The sequence below is a fragment of the Arthrobotrys flagrans genome, assembly GCF_004000055.1.
Source record: "Arthrobotrys flagrans strain CBS H-5679 chromosome Unknown unitig_3, whole genome shotgun sequence".
In the NCBI taxonomy this organism is placed as follows: domain Eukaryota; kingdom Fungi; phylum Ascomycota; class Orbiliomycetes; order Orbiliales; family Orbiliaceae; genus Arthrobotrys; species Arthrobotrys flagrans.
In genome coordinates this window covers 2,021,171-2,040,711 of record NW_027137547.1, presented here as the reverse complement: position 1 = coordinate 2,040,711, position 19,541 = coordinate 2,021,171, and the positions used below count along the sequence as shown (strand labels likewise).

General features: G+C 44.9%; 5 protein-coding genes across 5 annotated transcripts; 3 read left to right on the top strand and 2 right to left on the bottom strand.

The window, feature by feature from the left end:
• Window positions 1-4,753: 4,753 nt before the first annotated feature.
• On the bottom strand, window positions 4,754-6,103 carry DFL_001979 (uncharacterized protein; the record flags this gene model as incomplete). Its single annotated transcript, XM_067630692.1, has 5 exons — window positions 4,754-4,800; window positions 4,867-5,158; window positions 5,232-5,331; window positions 5,486-5,542; window positions 6,018-6,103. 5 exons carry the CDS (start codon window positions 6,101-6,103, stop codon window positions 4,754-4,756), a joined length of 582 nt encoding a protein of 193 aa, XP_067493312.1.
• Window positions 6,104-6,385: 282 nt separating this feature from the next.
• On the top strand, window positions 6,386-8,002 carry DFL_001978 (uncharacterized protein; the record flags this gene model as incomplete). The annotated part of the gene is made up of 5 exons (XM_067630691.1): window positions 6,386-6,493; window positions 6,622-6,801; window positions 6,871-7,079; window positions 7,644-7,674; window positions 7,997-8,002. The coding sequence occupies 5 exons, from the start codon at window positions 6,386-6,388 to the stop codon at window positions 8,000-8,002; spliced, it is 534 nt and encodes a 177-aa protein (XP_067493311.1).
• Window positions 8,003-8,132: 130 nt separating this feature from the next.
• DFL_001977 (uncharacterized protein) lies at window positions 8,133-9,034 on the top strand (the record flags this gene model as incomplete). Its single annotated transcript, XM_067630690.1, has 4 exons — window positions 8,133-8,397; window positions 8,479-8,830; window positions 8,923-8,934; window positions 9,001-9,034. 4 exons carry the CDS (start codon window positions 8,133-8,135, stop codon window positions 9,032-9,034), a joined length of 663 nt encoding a protein of 220 aa, XP_067493310.1.
• Window positions 9,035-9,888: 854 nt separating this feature from the next.
• On the bottom strand, window positions 9,889-13,029 carry DFL_001976 (uncharacterized protein; the record flags this gene model as incomplete). The annotated part of the gene is made up of 10 exons (XM_067630689.1): window positions 9,889-9,934; window positions 9,990-10,018; window positions 10,082-10,381; window positions 10,452-10,853; window positions 10,931-11,149; window positions 11,261-11,395; window positions 11,543-11,563; window positions 12,134-12,245; window positions 12,579-12,597; window positions 12,855-13,029. The coding sequence occupies 10 exons, from the start codon at window positions 13,027-13,029 to the stop codon at window positions 9,889-9,891; spliced, it is 1,458 nt and encodes a 485-aa protein (XP_067493309.1).
• Window positions 13,030-18,078: 5,049 nt separating this feature from the next.
• On the top strand, window positions 18,079-19,347 carry DFL_001975 (uncharacterized protein; the record flags this gene model as incomplete). The annotated part of the gene is made up of 3 exons (XM_067630688.1): window positions 18,079-18,263; window positions 18,331-18,641; window positions 18,701-19,347. The coding sequence occupies 3 exons, from the start codon at window positions 18,079-18,081 to the stop codon at window positions 19,345-19,347; spliced, it is 1,143 nt and encodes a 380-aa protein (XP_067493308.1).
• Window positions 19,348-19,541: the final 194 nt, after the last annotated feature.

Here is a 19,541-nt window from a genome sequence, read left to right as displayed (position 1 = left end):
TTCGGTCGTTTAAACGTTACAAACCAAACAACCCGATCAACCGACCTGATGACGATGGGAAGTATGTGCCAGACAGCTAATTATAAATATGCTCGGAAGGCAATGCTGGAGGACGACGCGTGGTCTCGAATAAATATAACCTATACCTTGATGATACCTCGTAATGGAGAAACCTTCGAGGGCAGCTGCGGGAGGGAGCGATAATCACGGTTTTATTGCATGGAAAGCTAGCAATATGGCTTGATTCTGGGGAAGGATGTCACCAGTGTGCATGAACGAATGCATCGAACGACACCTTCAACACATCTGCAGGGCTGTAAAGGATCAGATGGAATTAAACAATGAGTCTTTTACAGGCTAAATTGACACATTTCCATTTGAATAAGAAATAAGAATAAGAAACGCCCTGGTTGTTCATTTGCTGTTTGCTGTCGAAGCAGAAGAAGTAGAACAATCCCAATTCTAGCTCACAATATCTGATTTTCTTCTTCATCATATCACACACTCCGCACAGCGATCGCAAAAAGCAAGACCTGCACCACGTGCCAATGCATACCCTCCTTGGTTAACTTGTGGGCGAATCACAATTTGGATCTCCTTCCCTGCACGATGGGCTGGGGCTGGAATTCTACAACGCTTCTGGAAGTTCTTAGTGCTCCATTTTCACGGGCTTTCAGAAAGGATCAGCCCAAAGATGCAATCGAACAAGACGGACGACCAGGACCTGTCTTCCCCGAGACCATTGGCCAAGGTAGTCTCTCCTTCTTTCCTTTTTTTTTCTGTTTTACCGGGCTCATCTTACTTCCAGAAATTGATTCCACAGCCATACCGCTTCAATTGCAAACCCTCTTTCCTTCTTCGCAACCATTAGTACTAGCGTCAAGTTCTGAACAAAGATAGGTGGTTTTAATCCGTGTTATTTTCCCTTCGATCGGTTGTTCGAGAATGCTTCCTTTTGATAGTTGCGGTTAGAGTTGGAATCCCAGCAACAAAGAGCAAGAACAAGCCCTTTTTCCCTTTTTCCTTCGACGTGCATCTCAGATTCCTCTAACGCCATGGCGCGCGTCACGTGATACATGCACCAAGTTGAACTCTATTCAAAATCCAACATTCCGACTCATTGGTGAAGTATTGAAGGATTCGATAATTATGATTCCATACGAATGGATATATTGAAATGACGTGGGGGTGGGATCTAGGTGCGGTGCTAACCAGAGTAATTTACCATCTTCTAACTACAAGGGCAATCCAAAGATAACGTCGTGTGTAAATCCAAGACAGTAGATCATGGATACGTCTTCATAAGTACGAATCATTTAAACTTGCGAACTCGAGAACATCCATGGAATATTGTACATACACCTTGATAAATATCCACAGACACAGATACTTCATGCACTCATGTCTCACTCGAGTAATATATTCCAACGCCAGATAATTCACCTCATGCATGTCTAAGCCTTACCCCTCACTCCTGGATGGCGTCCGCAGATTCGAGCTGTACATGCGCTGCAGCTGGCAGGAATGTTGCGCTGCAGTCGCCGAATTTGGTTCTATAATCCCGTTCCACTCCGACCAGTCGACGTAGCTTACTTATCTAGTTCCGACAAACCTTGCAACGTACCATGCATGGTCGGACTTCTAGTTCGATGAGAGCGAAGTCAATATATTCTAACCGGAAGATTCCCGAATACAATGTAGTCAATCCCTTAACTAAACGCTTTACATGTGAGTCAATGACCCCCGCAAGTTCTCTAGTACCTTTCTAGCTTTGATTATCGATAACGCCTCTTAGATCTATCGATGCACGGACTTCGCGTTCTCATTCATGCTCGGGTCAGGCATTGATAAAGCCACTACGCTATTATTATCATTAAAAGCCTTTCCAGAATATAGGTAACCCTAGTCATGCAATCGTATATACGTATTCATACTTCATGAGACGCCATTTAGACCTTTCAAATATATCCACTCATAAACCATAACGCCCTCCAGGCTAATGAGTTACAGTCAAGAAGAAGCAAATCACTTTATCTGCGGATCTACTCTCCATCAAGTATAAGATTCGAGGCAGGACACCCTAAGACCCATGTCCCCATCCAAGAATTTCTAGAATTCCAGAACCCTGCAGATAGCTCGAGACAGATGGAATTGTGCAAAAAGATGTCATCAAGTGGATTACCAAAAACGAGTTCAACTTGCAAGACATTCCACTACCACAATTGACAAGACGTGCAAATTCACATTATTCTCGATCGTTAGATCCCTGTAAATATCGAGGCTCTAGCTCTAGCAGCTCTGATAGAATAGTATTATCAGGCACACCCAAATATGATATCAATTGTGTTTCTATCAACTAAGCGATTAATCACATGAGAATCATATTCCGGAATTCCAAGATTCTAGAAGGATGGATTGATAGGTATGCTCTAGCCCTTTTCAGTGAGTCTATAGAGAGCATATGCGATCCGAATATCCGGCATCCACGACTGGATTGCCATTACCAATTCACGATAATCTCATCATCATTTAGCTCGTGCACATTCGAATCCATGTATCCATAACATTCACTCTACGAGATAATACCAAAGACAATATCAATACCATCACCTAAAATATCTCAACTCGAACATAACAACATCCCAAGCTCGAGCCTCCTCGCCAATACCATCTGTAAGCCACCAAGAATCCTTCCGAACCCTCAGCTCCGTGCATCTCAACCGACCCAATCAACCCCCCAGCAAGGATCACAACCACACCTCTCAAAAAGACCACCACACACACCTCACACCCACGCCGCTATTCCCAAAACCTACAATCTTTCCTTAAATCTCAACCTCGCATATGCATGTTTAACAAAAAAAAAAAAAAAAAAAGAGTCGTAAAGCAAAGGAAGGGGGACGGAGTCTACCCGCCGGTCCAAACGCAAATTTCGCGGCAGCGGGCAGACAGTGCAGACCCCCAACAGTCCAGCACGAAAGAAAAAAGCTGCTGCTTCAACATCACATTGCACAAGCTTCTTCTCACCCCGGCAATTTCCACCCATCATCCTCGTATTCCGTAATATCTCGGATATCAAAAAGAAAAGAATAACATACGGAAGACTCCAGAGAGACCAGGGGGACCCACAGTTTGTCCGCAAAAAATACCTACCTATGAACAATTGTACAAACGCCGCACAGTTCCTACCGATGCATAACCCACCGATATACTCACACATACTAGTCAATAAGTAGATCGTTTTAAGGTCTCCATAATACCATTCATGCATTACATAGTACTAACCAAAAAAAATTTGCGGAAAATATCCCTGGGTTGCCCGGCCTTGCATGTCTTTTAAAATCACTCGAGTTCATGCCAAAGCGCTAAGAGCCGTCCGGGCTGGCTGTGATAATATATCCGTTATAATTATCCTATATACATATACCATAGACGGTTTATCCCCGTCCTTCAAAAAGCCCCCCACCTCACTCCCCCGCTCAACAGCTGCAGCTCAAGAATTTAATATTATTAATTTCAACAGGTGATTATGGCGCCGCCGCCGTCGGCAAGGTATTTCCCTTTAGCTTACCTAGAATTCTCGAAGGAATATCTTGAGCATATGCACAAGAACAAGCCATCCCTGGCCGCATCCAAACCAATCACCGGGTATTAACGGTGCGTAGACACAGACACCCATCCCTTCCGTCTACAAAATGTCCCCCTTAGACCACCTGGTCAAACATTGCATTGCCCAGGTAAATGCACCGCACTAAGAAGCCGTGCGATTTTCCGTGACAGGGTGTGTTGGCGGGTAGCTACGAGACCAGTTATGCACAAAAATATGTAACCACAGCATCAACACATTTTCGAGCTAGGATACGATGATGGATGTCTCAGGGTTGCACAAAGAATCCCGGCTGGTTGTGATGTCTCGTAGATCCCCATAACGAGGCTTCCAGAACGCCTTCCCTTTCTCTTGGCCCTCCTCCGCGGATGATTCTATGAGTTATAATTTAGCCTCCATATAAACCCACCACTGACACGCCTCACCTTCGTACCATTTGGTTTGCGTGATAACGCCTCACCACACATGAACTGGTACGATCCAATAACTCTGTAGCAAGCAGGATCTTAGAAGAAAATTTCTGATTCCATTCTCTCATGTATCCTAAGATTATCTACTGGACGATATTTGTGCACGAACGGAAAAAAAAAAAAAAAGAAGTACTAAAAATCAAAAATAACGATGTAAAAATAAAACATTTAACACAAGAGACTTTTTTCTTTCTTCGATCTCTCTCCCCTAAGCAATAAAAAAAAAAAAAAATTATAAAATAGAATAGAATTTACTACGAGGAGGGTTTGGCAAATTAAAGGGGAAAAGGGTGCAAAAAGGAAGAACGATGCGTTAGTGGTTCAGGCGAATGCAAGCTTTGATCAAGGCAAGAAACAGATAATAGTAATGGTGAGGACGCCCCCGTCTATCGCGAGCCCTATGATCCGAGAAACAAGCGATGAAAGGAGATAAGAGAAGCTGGTGTCTACGGCATGCCGTCTCTCTGAAGCGATCCCGGCAAGGAGAAGAAGTCGACAAATTCGTAGCAATAGTGAAGCGAGTTTGTAAAGTCGGGTTTTTTTTTCTTTCATTCTTAGTAAAAAAAAAAAAGGTATGTATCAATCGTGAAGAATCCGGTGAAAAAAGACCTGGGTCTAAAAGTAGTGACCAGGATAACTTTTTTCAGACAACCATATTCCCATTGCTGGCTGTGTTCTATTCAGCGTCAGCAGTGTCAAGGTCGTCGTGACGTGGTGGAGTTTCTAAGTCGGATTTGTTAGCTGGACTGTATTACTATCTATCGAGGTGTTCCAGGAGGTAAAACTTACGGTCACGCTCGCGTTCACGGTGGCTATCACGATCACGTTCTCTGTCACGTTCACGGTCCCTCTCATCCCTTGGGGATCTCATTTCACGGTCACCATCGCGGTCACGGTCGTCTTTGCCAGCCGGGCTACGGCTACGCTCACGAGTTCGCCCGTTTGGAGACCCGCGTTCTTCACGGCCGTCACGGCGGCGAGGAGAAGCAGACCGTGGTGGACCACGGCGTGGACTACGGCGCCTTGGAGCGTCACGACCGCCCTCAAACCTCCAGGAGGCAGATGGAGGAGTACGAGCCCACTATTTGGAAAGAAAAAAAAAAGCTGTTAGATATGATCCTCAATGTCCCATCTGGGTTGGTATGTGTACAAACCTCAATTTTGAGGATGTCATCACGTCCTATACGACGTCCATGCATCTCAAAATACGCGTCGTCGGCATCCCGACGAGATTCATATTCGACAAATGCAAATCTAGAGGGAAAGAAAGACACACACCCAAGGGTTCCCAGTCAGCTTTCAAGTTCCCTTTTGTCTTTTTCAAGGGAAAGGTCCGGAAGAGATGTAACAAGCTACAGGTTTTGCAACATCGGCGACCAGACAAAGGGACAGGGATTCTGAGACTTACAGTCGGCTGCTTGCAGTTCGTGGAGCAGGAATGTCGCAACGGACCAAACGTCCATATCTGTAGGCAACGAAGAAACCGAAGGCAGAGTCGTTAGAAACGCGTTTTTAACTCAGGATATGTTATTGGCTACGTGGCAATTTGCTTCGCTCGGAAGAGGATGAGGGAAAGGATGGTAAAGGCCGATATCGACGGACGACGACGACGACGACGAGAGCTCGATCGGTTCGATCGGACGACTTCCACTAAGGCGAGCGAAGGAAATAGTATTATGGGGTAGGACAATGGGAGAGGTAATAGAAGAAGAAAATAGAAATCTCCTCTAGCAAAGAAAAAGGTCGATAGGGACCGTATACGTATGATTCCGCCGCCGACGAGCAAGGACCTTGAAACGGGGGGAGATAGAGAGAACGAGGACATTGAGGGGAAACAGGTTGGATTTCGAGATCTTCCGCATACGGAGTCCGCCGTCAACGTGCATCGAGGGTGTTCAGGAGGAAACTGTTAAGGAGGAGGGATCGGTTTCGATTGGTACCTTTCGAATTCGTATGCGAGATCGCGTGCCCTAGTGCCATGGCCGAAGCCAGTGACATAGAGCGTGGTGCCGCCACGGGAGGACATTGTTGGATGGAGTTCCGGGAATGAAGCGGAGCAGGAGCGTACGGAGTGGTGATGAATATGGTGGCGATGAAGAGTGATGAGGTTGATGATGGAGAGCCGGATTTTGGGGGCACTGCAGACGAAAATGAAGAAATATCAAATTTGGCAGGAAATTTGGCTGACTAAGCCAAGCGATCGTTACTATTATTACTATAACGGAACCACCAACTATTTCTCTCTCATTCATTCATTCACCTTCAGCTCCCCGAAATTAAGTAGATTCCGGACAAAGAAGATAAAGGAATGGCAGACTCAAATTCTTCCCCAAAGGCTGCCTCGATCACAGCTCCCGTCCCGAGAATATCCATTCAATTCTGCATCCAATGCAAGTGGAACCTTCGAGCGGCGTATGTAAGTACGTCTAACATCCAAATGAATGTTACTATCCAACATAACATAACTTGCCCATTTGATCAATGATCATGCATATCAAAAAGAAAGCTTCTTTGTCTGATGAAACGTGGGTTTCCCAACAATAGTATGCTCAAGAACTCCTTCAGACATTCTCTACCTCCCTAGGAGAGGTGTCCCTCCGTCCTTCAACCGGAGGTATATTCATTGTCATACTTGAGACTCTCAATGAACAGTCAATTCTCGAGTCGCATGTGATATGGGATCGAAAATGTGACGGTGGATTCCCAGAGACAAAGGAACTCAAGGTGCTGCCGCCCTTCCTTTTCTCTCTCGACTATTACATTGATGCTTATATGTTTGTCGAATCATTGTAGAAGAAAGTCCGTGATATTATTGACCCCAACAGAGACCTCGGTCATGTTGATGGCAAGAAGAAGTCCGTTTCGCAGACGCAATCGGATCAGTCGGCCAGTACTCCTCAGGATGATACCCAAACTTCTGGCCAGGAGAGTTTCGGAATACAGGTGGTAATGGCCGAACGAAAGGCTGCTGCCAAAGAGAAAGCTGCCTGTGAAGACTGCCGGTAAACCACCATCTTATATCACGCACTGCCGAAGCTATAGAGCTTTATGCTGCGAACGAAGCTTCCTGCAGTTCACAAAGAGCTTCGGACCCGAAGCTACATTGTACATCAAGCATCCCCGCTCATATCAGATATTAATTCCAATCCCCTGTCCCCCGGCGAGGCTCCGGCCAGTGCCCAGAAATATGGAGCTAAATGCACGGAACCGCCCGACAAAAACCACAAGCCCACACCAACAATTAGCAATCGATCGTTTATCAGCGGCATTCGTATCTTGGACCATCAGCCAGCTACCTGCTAGCTTCTAGCTCCACAAAAACCTCGTTTTCCCAGGTATCATTATCTAGTTCTATCAAGGTTGGGAAGCTTATCAGCTTCCCGATGCGTCTGGTCCCTCCATTGCCTTCTTGAAAGCAACGAAGGCCTGCAGTGCAAACCTCCAACTATATAAGAGATGTGAACCTCCCCGCTGTTTAAAATAAAATAAAATAAAATAAAATAAAATAAAATAAAATAAAATAAAATAAAATATACCCTCGTCGTTCCCCTTTCCAATATCAATAGAATCGGCTTGAAATCGAGGCCTCAAAAAAAGGTACGTTGATTGGTCTCCGCGCGTTTTTGATGTCATGTGTGTAGCTCCACGTCCACATTCGAGCTAGTTTCTCGCGGTTTGGTTACGAGATCGCTAGTGTCCCACCAATTGCTTTGCTTTGCTTTGCTTTGCTTTGCTTTGCTTTGCTTTGCTTTGCTTTGCTTTGCTTTGCTTTGCTTTGCTTTGCTTTGCTTTGCTTGCTTTAACGTGCTATCTCGAAGAACTCCCCGCTGCAGCTAGTCGCAATTGTGATTTTCGGAAGGAAGGCGATAGAAAACAATGGTGTTCAGTTCAGTTCAACTAAGTACCAAGTAAGGGGTAGCTTTGACATTCCAGGAGCCAGCTATATTTCAGATATCCCCCCATCTTCCGAAAACCATCACCATTATTTCTACTTCATCAAGTGCTTTTACCCCAGAAATCCAGGCCTTAGAATTAACTCCCTGAATTCGAATAAAATGTCAAACATCCACGTCTCCCAGCACCCTTGCGTCCGCGCAAAGCTCAGCCAGTTGCGATCCAGCGCCACAGGTCCCAGAGAAACGAGAGCTCTCGTCACCGAGATCTCAAGCTTCCTAGCTGCAGAAGCCCTAGCAAATTCATTAACCACCGTACAAATAGGAGAGGGTACCTCCGCTCTTGGTGAAAAATACGCTGTCGAAGATGTAGCTGAAAAAGTGGTTTTGGTTCCAATCTTGCGATCCGGTCTTGGGATGCTGGAAGGTAAATTACATCCAAAATATCACATATAAATACAATAAACTAGATCTTTCTGGAAATATAAGCTGATATGAAGGCCTCTAGCATTCAACAACCTTCTCCCAACACCCGCTGCAATCTACCACCTCGGCCTCTTCCGTGAAAAGGCCACTCTCTCACCAGTAGAATACTACAACAACCTCCCAACAACAACCGCCAATTCCGGCCCACCAGCAGATCTAGCCATCATTCTAGACCCCGTTATCGCAACCGGCGGTACCGCTATCGCAGCAATCCAAACTTTGAAGGATTGGGGGGCCAAGAGGATTATTCTGTGCAGCATTCTAGGTGCCGAACCCGGTGTGAAACACGCTGCTGAGGAATGGACGGAGGGTGTGGAAGTTTACCTTGGAGCTATCGATCCAAAGACTACTCCTCAGGGAATGATTGTACCGGGGTAAGTGGGGAAAACCAGATATATATAATCCGTTTATCTTTGAGAGACAGACGCTAACTAAGGAACGCCGGTGGGTTTGGTTTGGATGGTAGGCTTGGAGATATGTAAGTACCCTAGTATGGTTCCTATCTAAACTGTATTCAATACGCTAACATCTGGTGCTTCTCTAGTGGTGACCGACTCTTCCTGACAATTGGAAAATAAGTTCTTAATTTAAGATCAATTGCTAGACCATTACTTAGTGAATGGTGTAATTAGTATTTTATACAACCATCTAATTACCAAGCTAGGTTGATATCACGTATAGTTGACAATGGTCTATAGCTCGAATACCCATGTCTATTTAGTAATCGACCCATCTCTGGCTATCCTTCAAATATACCTAAATGGCGTATATATTCGGCGGGCCTGTGAAGAACCGGGTTTCTCTCAACTTACCATAGGCCCAGGTTGGCATTGCAAAAACAATTCTTTACGAAACTAGAAATAAAATATAGTCTTACGTATGGAACAGCTTGTTTGGAAGGGTGTATAATAATGGTTTAGAATTTTCAAAGAATTCTTTTCCAGGTTTTTGTTTTCCGAGTTAAAAGGTATTTTAAGTGTTCTTTTCAGAGGTCGTTATCGCGTCACAAAAACAAGGGCGAGAAAGAAAAAAAGAAGGGTGGTTTAAAATGTAAGTTAGGGACAGCTTTGAAGGTTCGAAATGTGCAAGAAAACAAGATAAAAAAGGGTTCGTGGTGGCACATTTTATGGAAACCCGGTCCACAGGAAAGATATAGTTACGGGCGTTAAATTTTTTTTTCTTGTCGTAGAAGTACAGAGTCTGTGCTAAGAATCAATTGCTCAACTCTGCTAGAATTTGCGAAAAAGGCTTCGTGGTCGTTTAACAAGGGCTCGTGACAAAGAGGCATCCAAATCCTGAAATCCGTGCGTTCCATAGATCGTGGGGCTTTCGAAATAATTGAAAGGGTGTGGAGAAGTAAAGTCGTCGCTCGCTCGATGGTGGTGGTGGGAGTGTTTGCGTCACCGGAAGACATTGCCGTCGCTCGTCATGTTCATTCGAAGCGTTGGGATCGGTTCCCGAACGGATTATTTTTTTTTCTGTTTTCGGGGTGGTGTTACCGGCCGTCCTTGCCCAAGACCTCCGTATACGTACTTTTGTTTTTTCTCCGCTGGTTTCAATATCTGTTACCCACGTGTTAGCCGATCAAGTCCACATTACACATAAACGCGGGAACCACGCCGTACCTGAAAGGAGCACAACAGGCTCTCGTCCACGCTCATCATGGCGCCGGCATTGTCGAATTCACCACAGTAGTTCGGGGCGGAGAACAAGGTGACCAGCTGCCTCTTCGAAAAGAACTCGTATCCGTCCTCTACGACCTGATGGGCCCGGCAAATGAGATCCATGTCATGTTTCTGCAAGAACCGAGAAACCACATCGGGGCCGAAGGTGAAGGATACGCCACGATCGTTTTCGCTCCAGCCAGTGATATCCTTGTCTGGGTCGGACCAGAGCAAGTCGCAGAGCAGACCACAGTCGGGAATCTAGAAATCGGAGGGAAAAGGTTCGTACATCAGCACATATATCATTATGAAATCGGGATCCACTGCTTACATCAGTTGGACGCATGACCCTCCTGATTTGTTCCATGGAGTTCAGATCCGGGGAGAGACCGCCATGCATGGTGAAGATTTTCTCATCAATGATCGCAGCAATTGGGAGGCAGTTGAAGCAGTCAGTAAAAGTCTTCCAGAGCTTGATGTTGTATCGTCGCTTGCACTCATCGTAGAAGCCATAGATACGGTTTATCGATGCACACTCGTGGTTGCCTCGAAGGATAAAGAAATTCTCTGGATACTTGATCTTGTAGGCGAGGAGGAGGCAGATGGTTTCTAAGGACTGCTTCCCTCGGTCGACGTAGTCGCCCAAAAAGAGGTAGTTGGCCTCCGGGGGGAAGCCTCCATATTCAAACAGACGCAGGAGATCGTAGTACTGGCCGTGAATATCACCACAGATCTAGATGTTGTTGCGCAGGTTAGAGACTGAGGTCTAGCCAATGTTCATTAGATGCGATTCGGACGCGTCTATCATACCTTTATGGGAGCCTCGAGCTCGAGGAGGATTGGCTGGGAGATGAAGATTTCCCTAGCTTTCGTACATAGGAATCGAATCTCTGTCTCCAGCAATTGAACCTGCTTTCCTGGCCGGCTGCCTCGCACTTCCAATAAACGGTCGATGATGGAATCGAGGTCTACATCTGCTTGATCCGCCATCTCAATGGCAACGGCAACGAGGCTCGCGAAGGTGACTTGCTAAAAGCGGGAAGCGTGTAGAAAACAGACAAGCAACAGACAGAACCGACGACGAAAGGACCAAAGGAGTGGCTGGTGAGGAAAGAGAGGAGCGAACGACGACGGACGCACGCACGGACGGGACTCTAGATGGTAGAGGAGGGGAGGATCGGAGGAGGATGAGGGAGGGGTTGTTGATGATGAATTATTCTCGGTGTGCGCCGCTGGTTTGGTAAATAAGACGCTGAGTAAGATTTGATAAGGTTGCTGGTACGGAAAGGGACAGCTGGTTAGCAAACGTCAAGACGGAAGACATAATATATCGCTGGGGAGAAGAGGTGCGGTTGGTATCTCTCATCGCCACCACAATGTTCCAACAGCATCACAGCAGATGATGGAATGGATCTAGCATACCTGAACTACGGACCGAGACAGCTATATTCTGTTCGAGAAAGGAAAAGAGGACGTGACAGCTGCGAAACCTGACCTAACGCTGCGAACAGGGGTTTGTTGAAAAAGTATCGCTTCGCCGGAAGGCTGAGGAGGAATGCCGTGGGGGTAGAAGACGGGAGACGAAATATCCGGAAGACAGACTAGCTGAGATGCCTGGTAAGAAGCAGCAGAGATGATGTCTGGATTGTGCAGAGCAAGCAGCAGATGATATCGATCGAGCAGGTATGGCTTTACTGAGGTCGAGAGCTTGTTGTTGAGATGGTGTTTTGGCCAGATGCGGAGAAGGAAGAAGAGAACAGGAGGAAAGAGGAAGTTTTCTTTTTGCTGGGGATTTCTTCCTAATAACAAGACGACAACGGCTTTTGTTGTTGTGCAACGATCTCGCCCAAACGACTTCTTTTTTTGCTTTACAATAATTTAATTGAAGGAAATTCCAATTTACTTTAATTTCTGGGACCTGTTTGTGAAATGCGAAATCCCCTCGAGGATGAGGAGAATATCCAGAGGAATATAAAATAAAAAAGATTTTTTTTATTTTATATATCGGCGAACTATTCGCGAGGTAATGCGGTCTGGTCTGGTCGTGCAGGCAGTATATAGTATAGTATGATATAATATCTGTCTGTCTGTCCTCTGGTCAATTCCGGGGAGCAGTTGGCAGGATCTAATCGATAGCTGTCGGTCAGTTTAGTTCTCTTTGTCACTTTGTCAAAGCATGCAAGGAGATCCAATTCGAATATATAAGGCAAGCAAGAAAGGAACTCTTTCAACGACCGAACAAGAGCGAGAGAGGGAGAGGCAGAGACGACGAAAATTTGTACCAGGCTGTGCAAAGTAATGGAGGGCGAAAGAAGGAAAAATATGTAAGCAAACGGTGCAGGAATAGGGGCGTCTGTTTTTCGATTTCCAATCCAACGGCTTCTCAACTAAAGACGCGACTTTTTCTTTTCCCTCGATGATACGAAGAGAGACAACGGAAGACGGAATATGTATATACCTGATCAATATGTAGTGCGCTGGTGATACAGCTTGAGCTTCAAAGAGGATCGATATCGAAAAGTATGTTTATATATCACGGTGAGACGAGAGGGAAAAAAAGAACCGAGCGAGCTGCACAACAGAAGTAGTCAGGAGACGAGATCAAGTAGCAGGCGATGGTTAAATGTAAATTTTCACACAAGACACCAGTCTATGATTTTAATATGGGATCGGGAAAGTGGGAAAGAAAAAAAACAACAATTACTAAAAGGTAGGGGGGGTCGAAAAAAGGCACCGATGCTCGTGCAGCCAGCCTCTGCCCTAAAATCTGCGTCTGTACCAGCGGATTGGTCGAGAAGCAGCTTCGAACTAACAGGCAGGCAGGCGAAGGGGTTTGTGGGAAGTCCGAGTCCAGTCTTCCAAAGGCTAAATGTTGAAAGAAAATTTACACCAGACCTCGAAGCGGACATGCTGTTGACGAAAAGGAATTGGTGTCCCCGATAAGGCGCTATGCTATCAAAGCGATGAAAAAAAAGCCCGAGTTCGTGTATACGACATGGCGAAAGTCTCGTGCTTTTGTTCCTTGAATCCTCGACATTGTATCGAGGATTCAAAAAGATAACACCGTATCTTCGCACTGGGCAGGCGAGCATCCAAAGGATGATCAATCGACTTGGTATTGAACACGACGACAAGGAAGTGGGCCTATGCATAAACAGCTCCGTGTCGAGAGAGAGAGAGAGCTCATAGGGAAAGCTTTTTTCGTAGAGATTCATGAGACGTGTGCGCAGGAAGCACGAAAACGTGGACGGCCTTGCTCATTGGGTTACGAGCGAAGTCTCGTGGGTCCTCGTTACAGTGGAAGAAGGTCGAGAACTTTAAGGCAACAGATATTGCTAAATTTATAAGGACTCACGCTGGTTGTTGAATACGTGTGTATTGTATATTGCGATACTTGAATACGGATTTGGAAAATCTGAAAGACTGATCGATTGTGTGAAGTTTTTTTTGTTTAGAAGGGTGAGTCCGTTTGGCTAGTAAGTCAGCAAGTTAAGTACTTAGTTATCGGCAAGGGTCTTGAGGGGGTGCGAGCTTCGCGAATATGATGTTAGAGAGCAAGTTAGCTGTAGACGAGTCCAGACAGCTCGGAGGTATATAAGCAGATAAGTATCAGGGTGGGCTTTTGGGCTAGGTGCGTGGTGCGTCTCCGCTGACTGCACTTCTGTTTGAGCAGCTAAATCGGGAAAGAAAATTAATTGATTCTGTTAAGCTTTTGTCAAAAATAAAATAACATAAATTTGGGGACAACGGAGGAATTTCGAATATTTCTTTTCTTTTCGTATCTTGATTGAGGAGTTAAGTTGGAAAATGTGCAGAATGAAATGCAGACGCAAGGCAAGGCAAAGGCAAAAGTCGCAAAAGTCGAATTTATTCCCTTCACCTCGTAGGGTCTACGTTAACTATTTAGTACTAGTGATATGATAGCAGACAAGCGCAAGTTATCAATGCAGTTGTCTGATAAGCACGGAATCATTCGATACTCCTAGGGACTAAAACTAATATTCCCTGATAATGCTAAACACTTAGGTAACGGCAAGCAGCAAAGGCAAGTGGGGAAGCTATTCACGCTTTAAATTTTGAGGTAGAAAAAAATCCGGTGGAGTCTTACGGCTTCGACGTCAACCGAAAATCCCGTTGGCCACCGAGGTCTAATCCGTAGACACCTCTCCAAGGTCCCTAGCAAGGCCTTGTATCTCGGGTAAAGCAACCAAAAGCGCCCAGTGCTGATACCAACAATGATCGAATCAAAGTTTTTGGAGGAACACACTAAGTTCTATTCATAGCAACTACTCCCCGCCATCTGCAATACGTATAAACAAGCTAGAGGCTAATTAAAAACAGCGAGTTGCGTTTTCACTTGACGATTACAACAAGGATTTCTTGGTAGGGATCTAGATCATAAAGGCCAACTTCCTTTTCTCATGAATTGAAAACGTAAAAATCGAAACCCGTTTTAACTGCTCATGACATCGTAAAAAAAGGTATGGTGTTCAGATTGTCTACGGGGATGTGTGGATTTGAACTTCTCAAACGTTGCATCAACGTCCCTTGATATTAGAATATTGCCGGGATGTGACATTCGAATCTCGACGCCACTGTAAGGATCCACCAACTTTCGATATGCACCGTTTGACGGACTTAATTAGAGGTGGTGCATCGAGAAAACTGAACCGGGGAACGTTATTACGAATCCGAAACTGCCGTTGGTTTCGTATACTAGTAGGATCGAGGTGGACCTCGAGGAGAGTCATATATCGATCATCTCGTGAACACTTTTCCCTCTCTACCTTCCCAAGCCTAGTTTCGGCTTTTAACGGTTTTTCTTCGAACCTCTGTCGAGATTATCGAATCAGATTCTACGCAGAATCTGGGGAAATAGCGTCAATTGGTTGCTTATGTGGTCCCAAGAATGAAGGGGGTATCCCGCGTGACCGCAAGGTATATCCGTAGACACCTACTTCTGGCTTCAACTTGACAATTTCGGATCCAATATCACGATCATATGATGCTTATTGTAAAATGCAACAGCAACACATATTTATATCGAAGCATTCCCCCAAGTATATCGTGCAGCAAATATAACCGGCGTGCATTAGCTTGAGGATTCAACCAGATATGACCAGATATAACCATTAGGTCATTCGGCGACCTGCAATACTTTCCGTAGTCACTACCATGGGAAGATAACTCCGGTATATCACCATGATCATTTGTGTATCTGACCCTCGCCTCGAAAATAAAAATGGGGACAGTACATCGATAACCCACAATATCAGTATCTAAGTCTTAACACGCATAAAGCAACTTGCAGATATTCCAGTGGTAAGCCCATTTGAAAATTTCAAGACATCGTCACATTTTCGTAACCTACCAAATATCATTAGCATTCCAGCAATCCTACAGATTTATACAAGTCATCCGCTACGTCGAATCAAATCAACACCTACGAAGATTAAATGCCTGCAAGCATGTCCATCAAAACCGTTTCTAACCAGGGCCGTCGATAAATACCAGGGTCGCTGTCAGCTGCCCGCCTTGAAAACTTCCATGCATGCAGCTTCCTGCAACTCGCCAACATAAAAGACCGCGAATGAACCGACGGTTATGCCCCTTCTTAGGCCCAAGAATGTTTAACACACATACACATGTAGAAATTCAAGAAAGAGCTAATTTATGCTGCTACCCCTCAGTAGCCGATGCCGATGTTACCCCTCAGTGCTATTTTACTGCATGTATGTATGTCTTGCGGGATACATACAAGCGCGAGAGCTCATTAAAAATATTCCCCCTTCAATGCCATCAGTTTCTAGGCCTTTCTTTTAAGGTCAAGGCATCTTTGCAAGATGCAATGGCGACTCGCCGAACCTGTTAGAGCACTAGCTAGGCCAATCTTTTGCGGCTTTTCCGCTCGCCTCTTTTAGTTTAAAGGAAGACGCAAGGCGAATACAACATGCAATGCATATCTAGTGATTCTGATGCGATGCCTGGCCATGGCAAGTGCAGCTGCCAACAGACTAAAGCCATAAACTCCCTCGCAAAGGTAGGGGCAAAATATATATCGCTCAGCTGGCATCTCCCAATCCATTAGTCTTCGAATACGATGTATCAAAAAAAAAAATCAACCTTAACTTTCGGCAGAATTTTCACAATACAGAAACCTACATCCGTGGATCCGAAGAATCCGTAATATTTCCCAACACGATGCTGGCGGCAGGTAGTTACGCCTCACAAATATCAATGCCAACGACATCTGCGCGACCATTCACCATGCATAAAAATGGATAGATTTGCCACCCTTTTACCCCTCCATTGTTTCAGATAGCCTAAGTTCTAGACTACGGCGGGGTTTATCGTTATCGCTATTGCCATCGTTATCGTGTTCGGTGTCTTTTTGGGTTCGAGCTGGTATCAAGGATTTTCTCGACACGAAACGTTAACAAGAATCATTTGTATCCCATGGTAGATAGTCAATGGGTTATATATATAGCACTACTGACTTTGATATATCTCCGGCGGAACTCCCTAAGATTTTTTGGATAATATCTTTTTGTTCTTCTCACATTTCAAATTTTTTTACAAATTCTCGGTTCGCCCCCTTGATCAATACTCGAAGACCATTCGCAAATGCGAAGAGACAGTTAGCTAGCACGGATGATACATACGATAATTATCTATGCAAGTCTTTGCATTTACTAAAAAGGGCCTCAATTATTTATCATGGCGTGAGATTCGACTTCGTAAACACACCCGCAGCGCATGCGCACAGCAGATTTTGGGGCATCAGTTCAGCCTCTCGAAGTTGATAGGCTGTGAGGAGATGCATTGTAGAAAATTAGGTAAGTTTCACAACATTTTCCTGTTCTAGAGGTAGCGCGAAGGTTCCTGACAACATGTTTATTGCTCTGGACCTTCAATTACTGGTGATTATCAATATCCGGTTCAACTCGGAATTTTTCCAGCACCAGATTCAGATTGTGAAAAATTATTCGAGAATCAATTGAAGCCACAGCGACCAAATTAAAACATCAACATATACCTAAAAACGAAGGAACCAATCTCCACTATCCGTATATCATATCCTCCAATAAACTAGTCTAATAAACGACCCAGAAAAGGACAAAACGTTGAGACGTATTCCAAATATAGTCCCCCGGTTTCATCGTTTTCCCAATTAGGCAACTATCCCAAAATGCAACATAGGTGCGCGCATCCACACACGCTTTCGCCTGGACGATAGCATGGAACTTGAATCACGTATTTCCTATTACAGTCTCTATCGATACCTGACGGCGTGGTATCCACGATGGTATCAAAACACGCTTCATTGTTTCGTTCTTGAAACGAATGTAACAACTACCCATCGATCTCATCGGATACATCCACCTTACCACGAAGGTTAACGGTTTCAAACTTCGATACTCCGCGAATTCGGGAATCGACTTCGGTGGCTATTTAGAAAAATAGTCTCGATATTAATGTCATTAACCACCGGTCTTAGCCATAATCAATGCAGCCAGGCTGCAAACAATGTTTGCTATCACAAATCACCATCTACTCTAACGTCGCTCGATTGAATTTTCACATAAACTTCTCGAAGGCTTGGACTCATCTAGATATCTTCGTCGTTTTCTTTAATGCGGGATGGCGATTATGGTTCTATACCACCCGGGTTGACTCTTCTATTGTAATTATCGCTGTAACTATTCTTATCACAATACATTGATCCCGAGATTCCTATAAAACGATCATGATGGCATCACGATCTCAAATTCTTCTTCTCCATCCAGCAGGCTCGGCAACTTCTTTTTCAATTAATCACATAGATATTAATTAGACTTAACGTTTACTACCAATTCTTCTTTTTAATCATAGAGCTAGGTCTCTACTCTCCTTCATAAGCTTACTTTACTGGTTTAAATTCCAATCTATACCTTCCTTCCTTCACGATATCTACCATAATGAAGTCAACGACGCTTTTGATATTATTCCCACTTCTTCAACTAGCCACCGCAATCCCACTTATCAAACGCGCAAGCCAACCTGGTTCCGTTCCGGTGAAATGGGGAGCCGCAGGGTTTCTCGGACAATTCACTATCGGAAGGCAAGCGATCGATTTACTAATTGATACTGGATCTTGTGGAACGTATGTTTCTATAATCTCGGCCCACCTTTAAAACAAAACAAACCTTACTAACAATATAAATATATAGCTGGGTCGTCGGCACCGAAGCCTCAGAATGCCGTACCCAAACACACTGTTACAACCCCGGCAATGCACCACGAGTACCTTCATCCACAGCCTCAAGTTTTAGACCAACCTACAACGATGGACTAGACGCCCGAGGTGATACAATAGCAATAGATACATTCGGCTCACAAAAGCCTCTCGGCAGATTTCAAATCGAGGAACAGTATGTTCAAGTAGCTAGTGATATAACGGGAGATGATGGAAGACCGTTGTGGGAGGAAGAGAATGGTTTATTAGGGATATGTAAGGCTGGGAAGTCTAGGTCTTCGCCGAGTATGTTCTATATTATATCTATAAAACCGGAGTTATATACTAACGTGAACGATATACAGAACGCCTCGACACCCTCCCAACCACATCCGGCAACCTCGACTACTGGACCTCCTACCTGAAATCCGACGCCGAAGAAACATGGTCCCTGTGCTTCAACTGCATGGTCGACTCCTCCCTCTACGACCCAACCTCGGGCATCGCCGTCAAAGCCGTCGACTCCAAAAACTGGTACGTCGATTCAGACGGCTGGGCCGTCACAGTCACCAGCGAAGACGGAAAAACCAACACCATGAAATTCACCGCCGACGATAAAATACTATTGGATACCGGCGCGACTATTACCGCTTTAGACAACGGATCTTTAAAGGCCATTGCAGCAGCCTACGGTGGAAGTTGTAGTGGCGGGAGGTGTAGTTATCCATGCTATATCAAAGACGATGAATTCCCAGATGGTACACCGACGAAGAAAGGTGTTAAGGTTACGCTTCCATGGGGGGGTGGAAGTATTCCATCCGAACCAAGGGCGTTTTATAGAGGGAGTTATAACTGTGAAGATGATAGCTGTACTTGTAAGTTTGGATTAAAGACGAAGGAGGGAGCGGTTACATATGGTAGTGCTGTCTTTAAATCTGGATACTTCAAGTGGGATGTAAGGAACTCAGAGATTACCACGTTCCGGTATAAGCAAGGAAGGTTAGTGCTCTGACATAGTACAAATATCAAGCAGGCACTAGGGAGATTTGCTAGGGTATCTTGTAAGAGGGATAGAAGAGGGATGGTCTGGAGGAAGAGGGAATTGTCAGAGAACAAAGAGGGGAAAGGGCAACCTCGGCTTAGGGACTAGGTATTAAACTAACCTAGTCTCCCGTAATTAATCGATCATGTACATATTTCGTACAT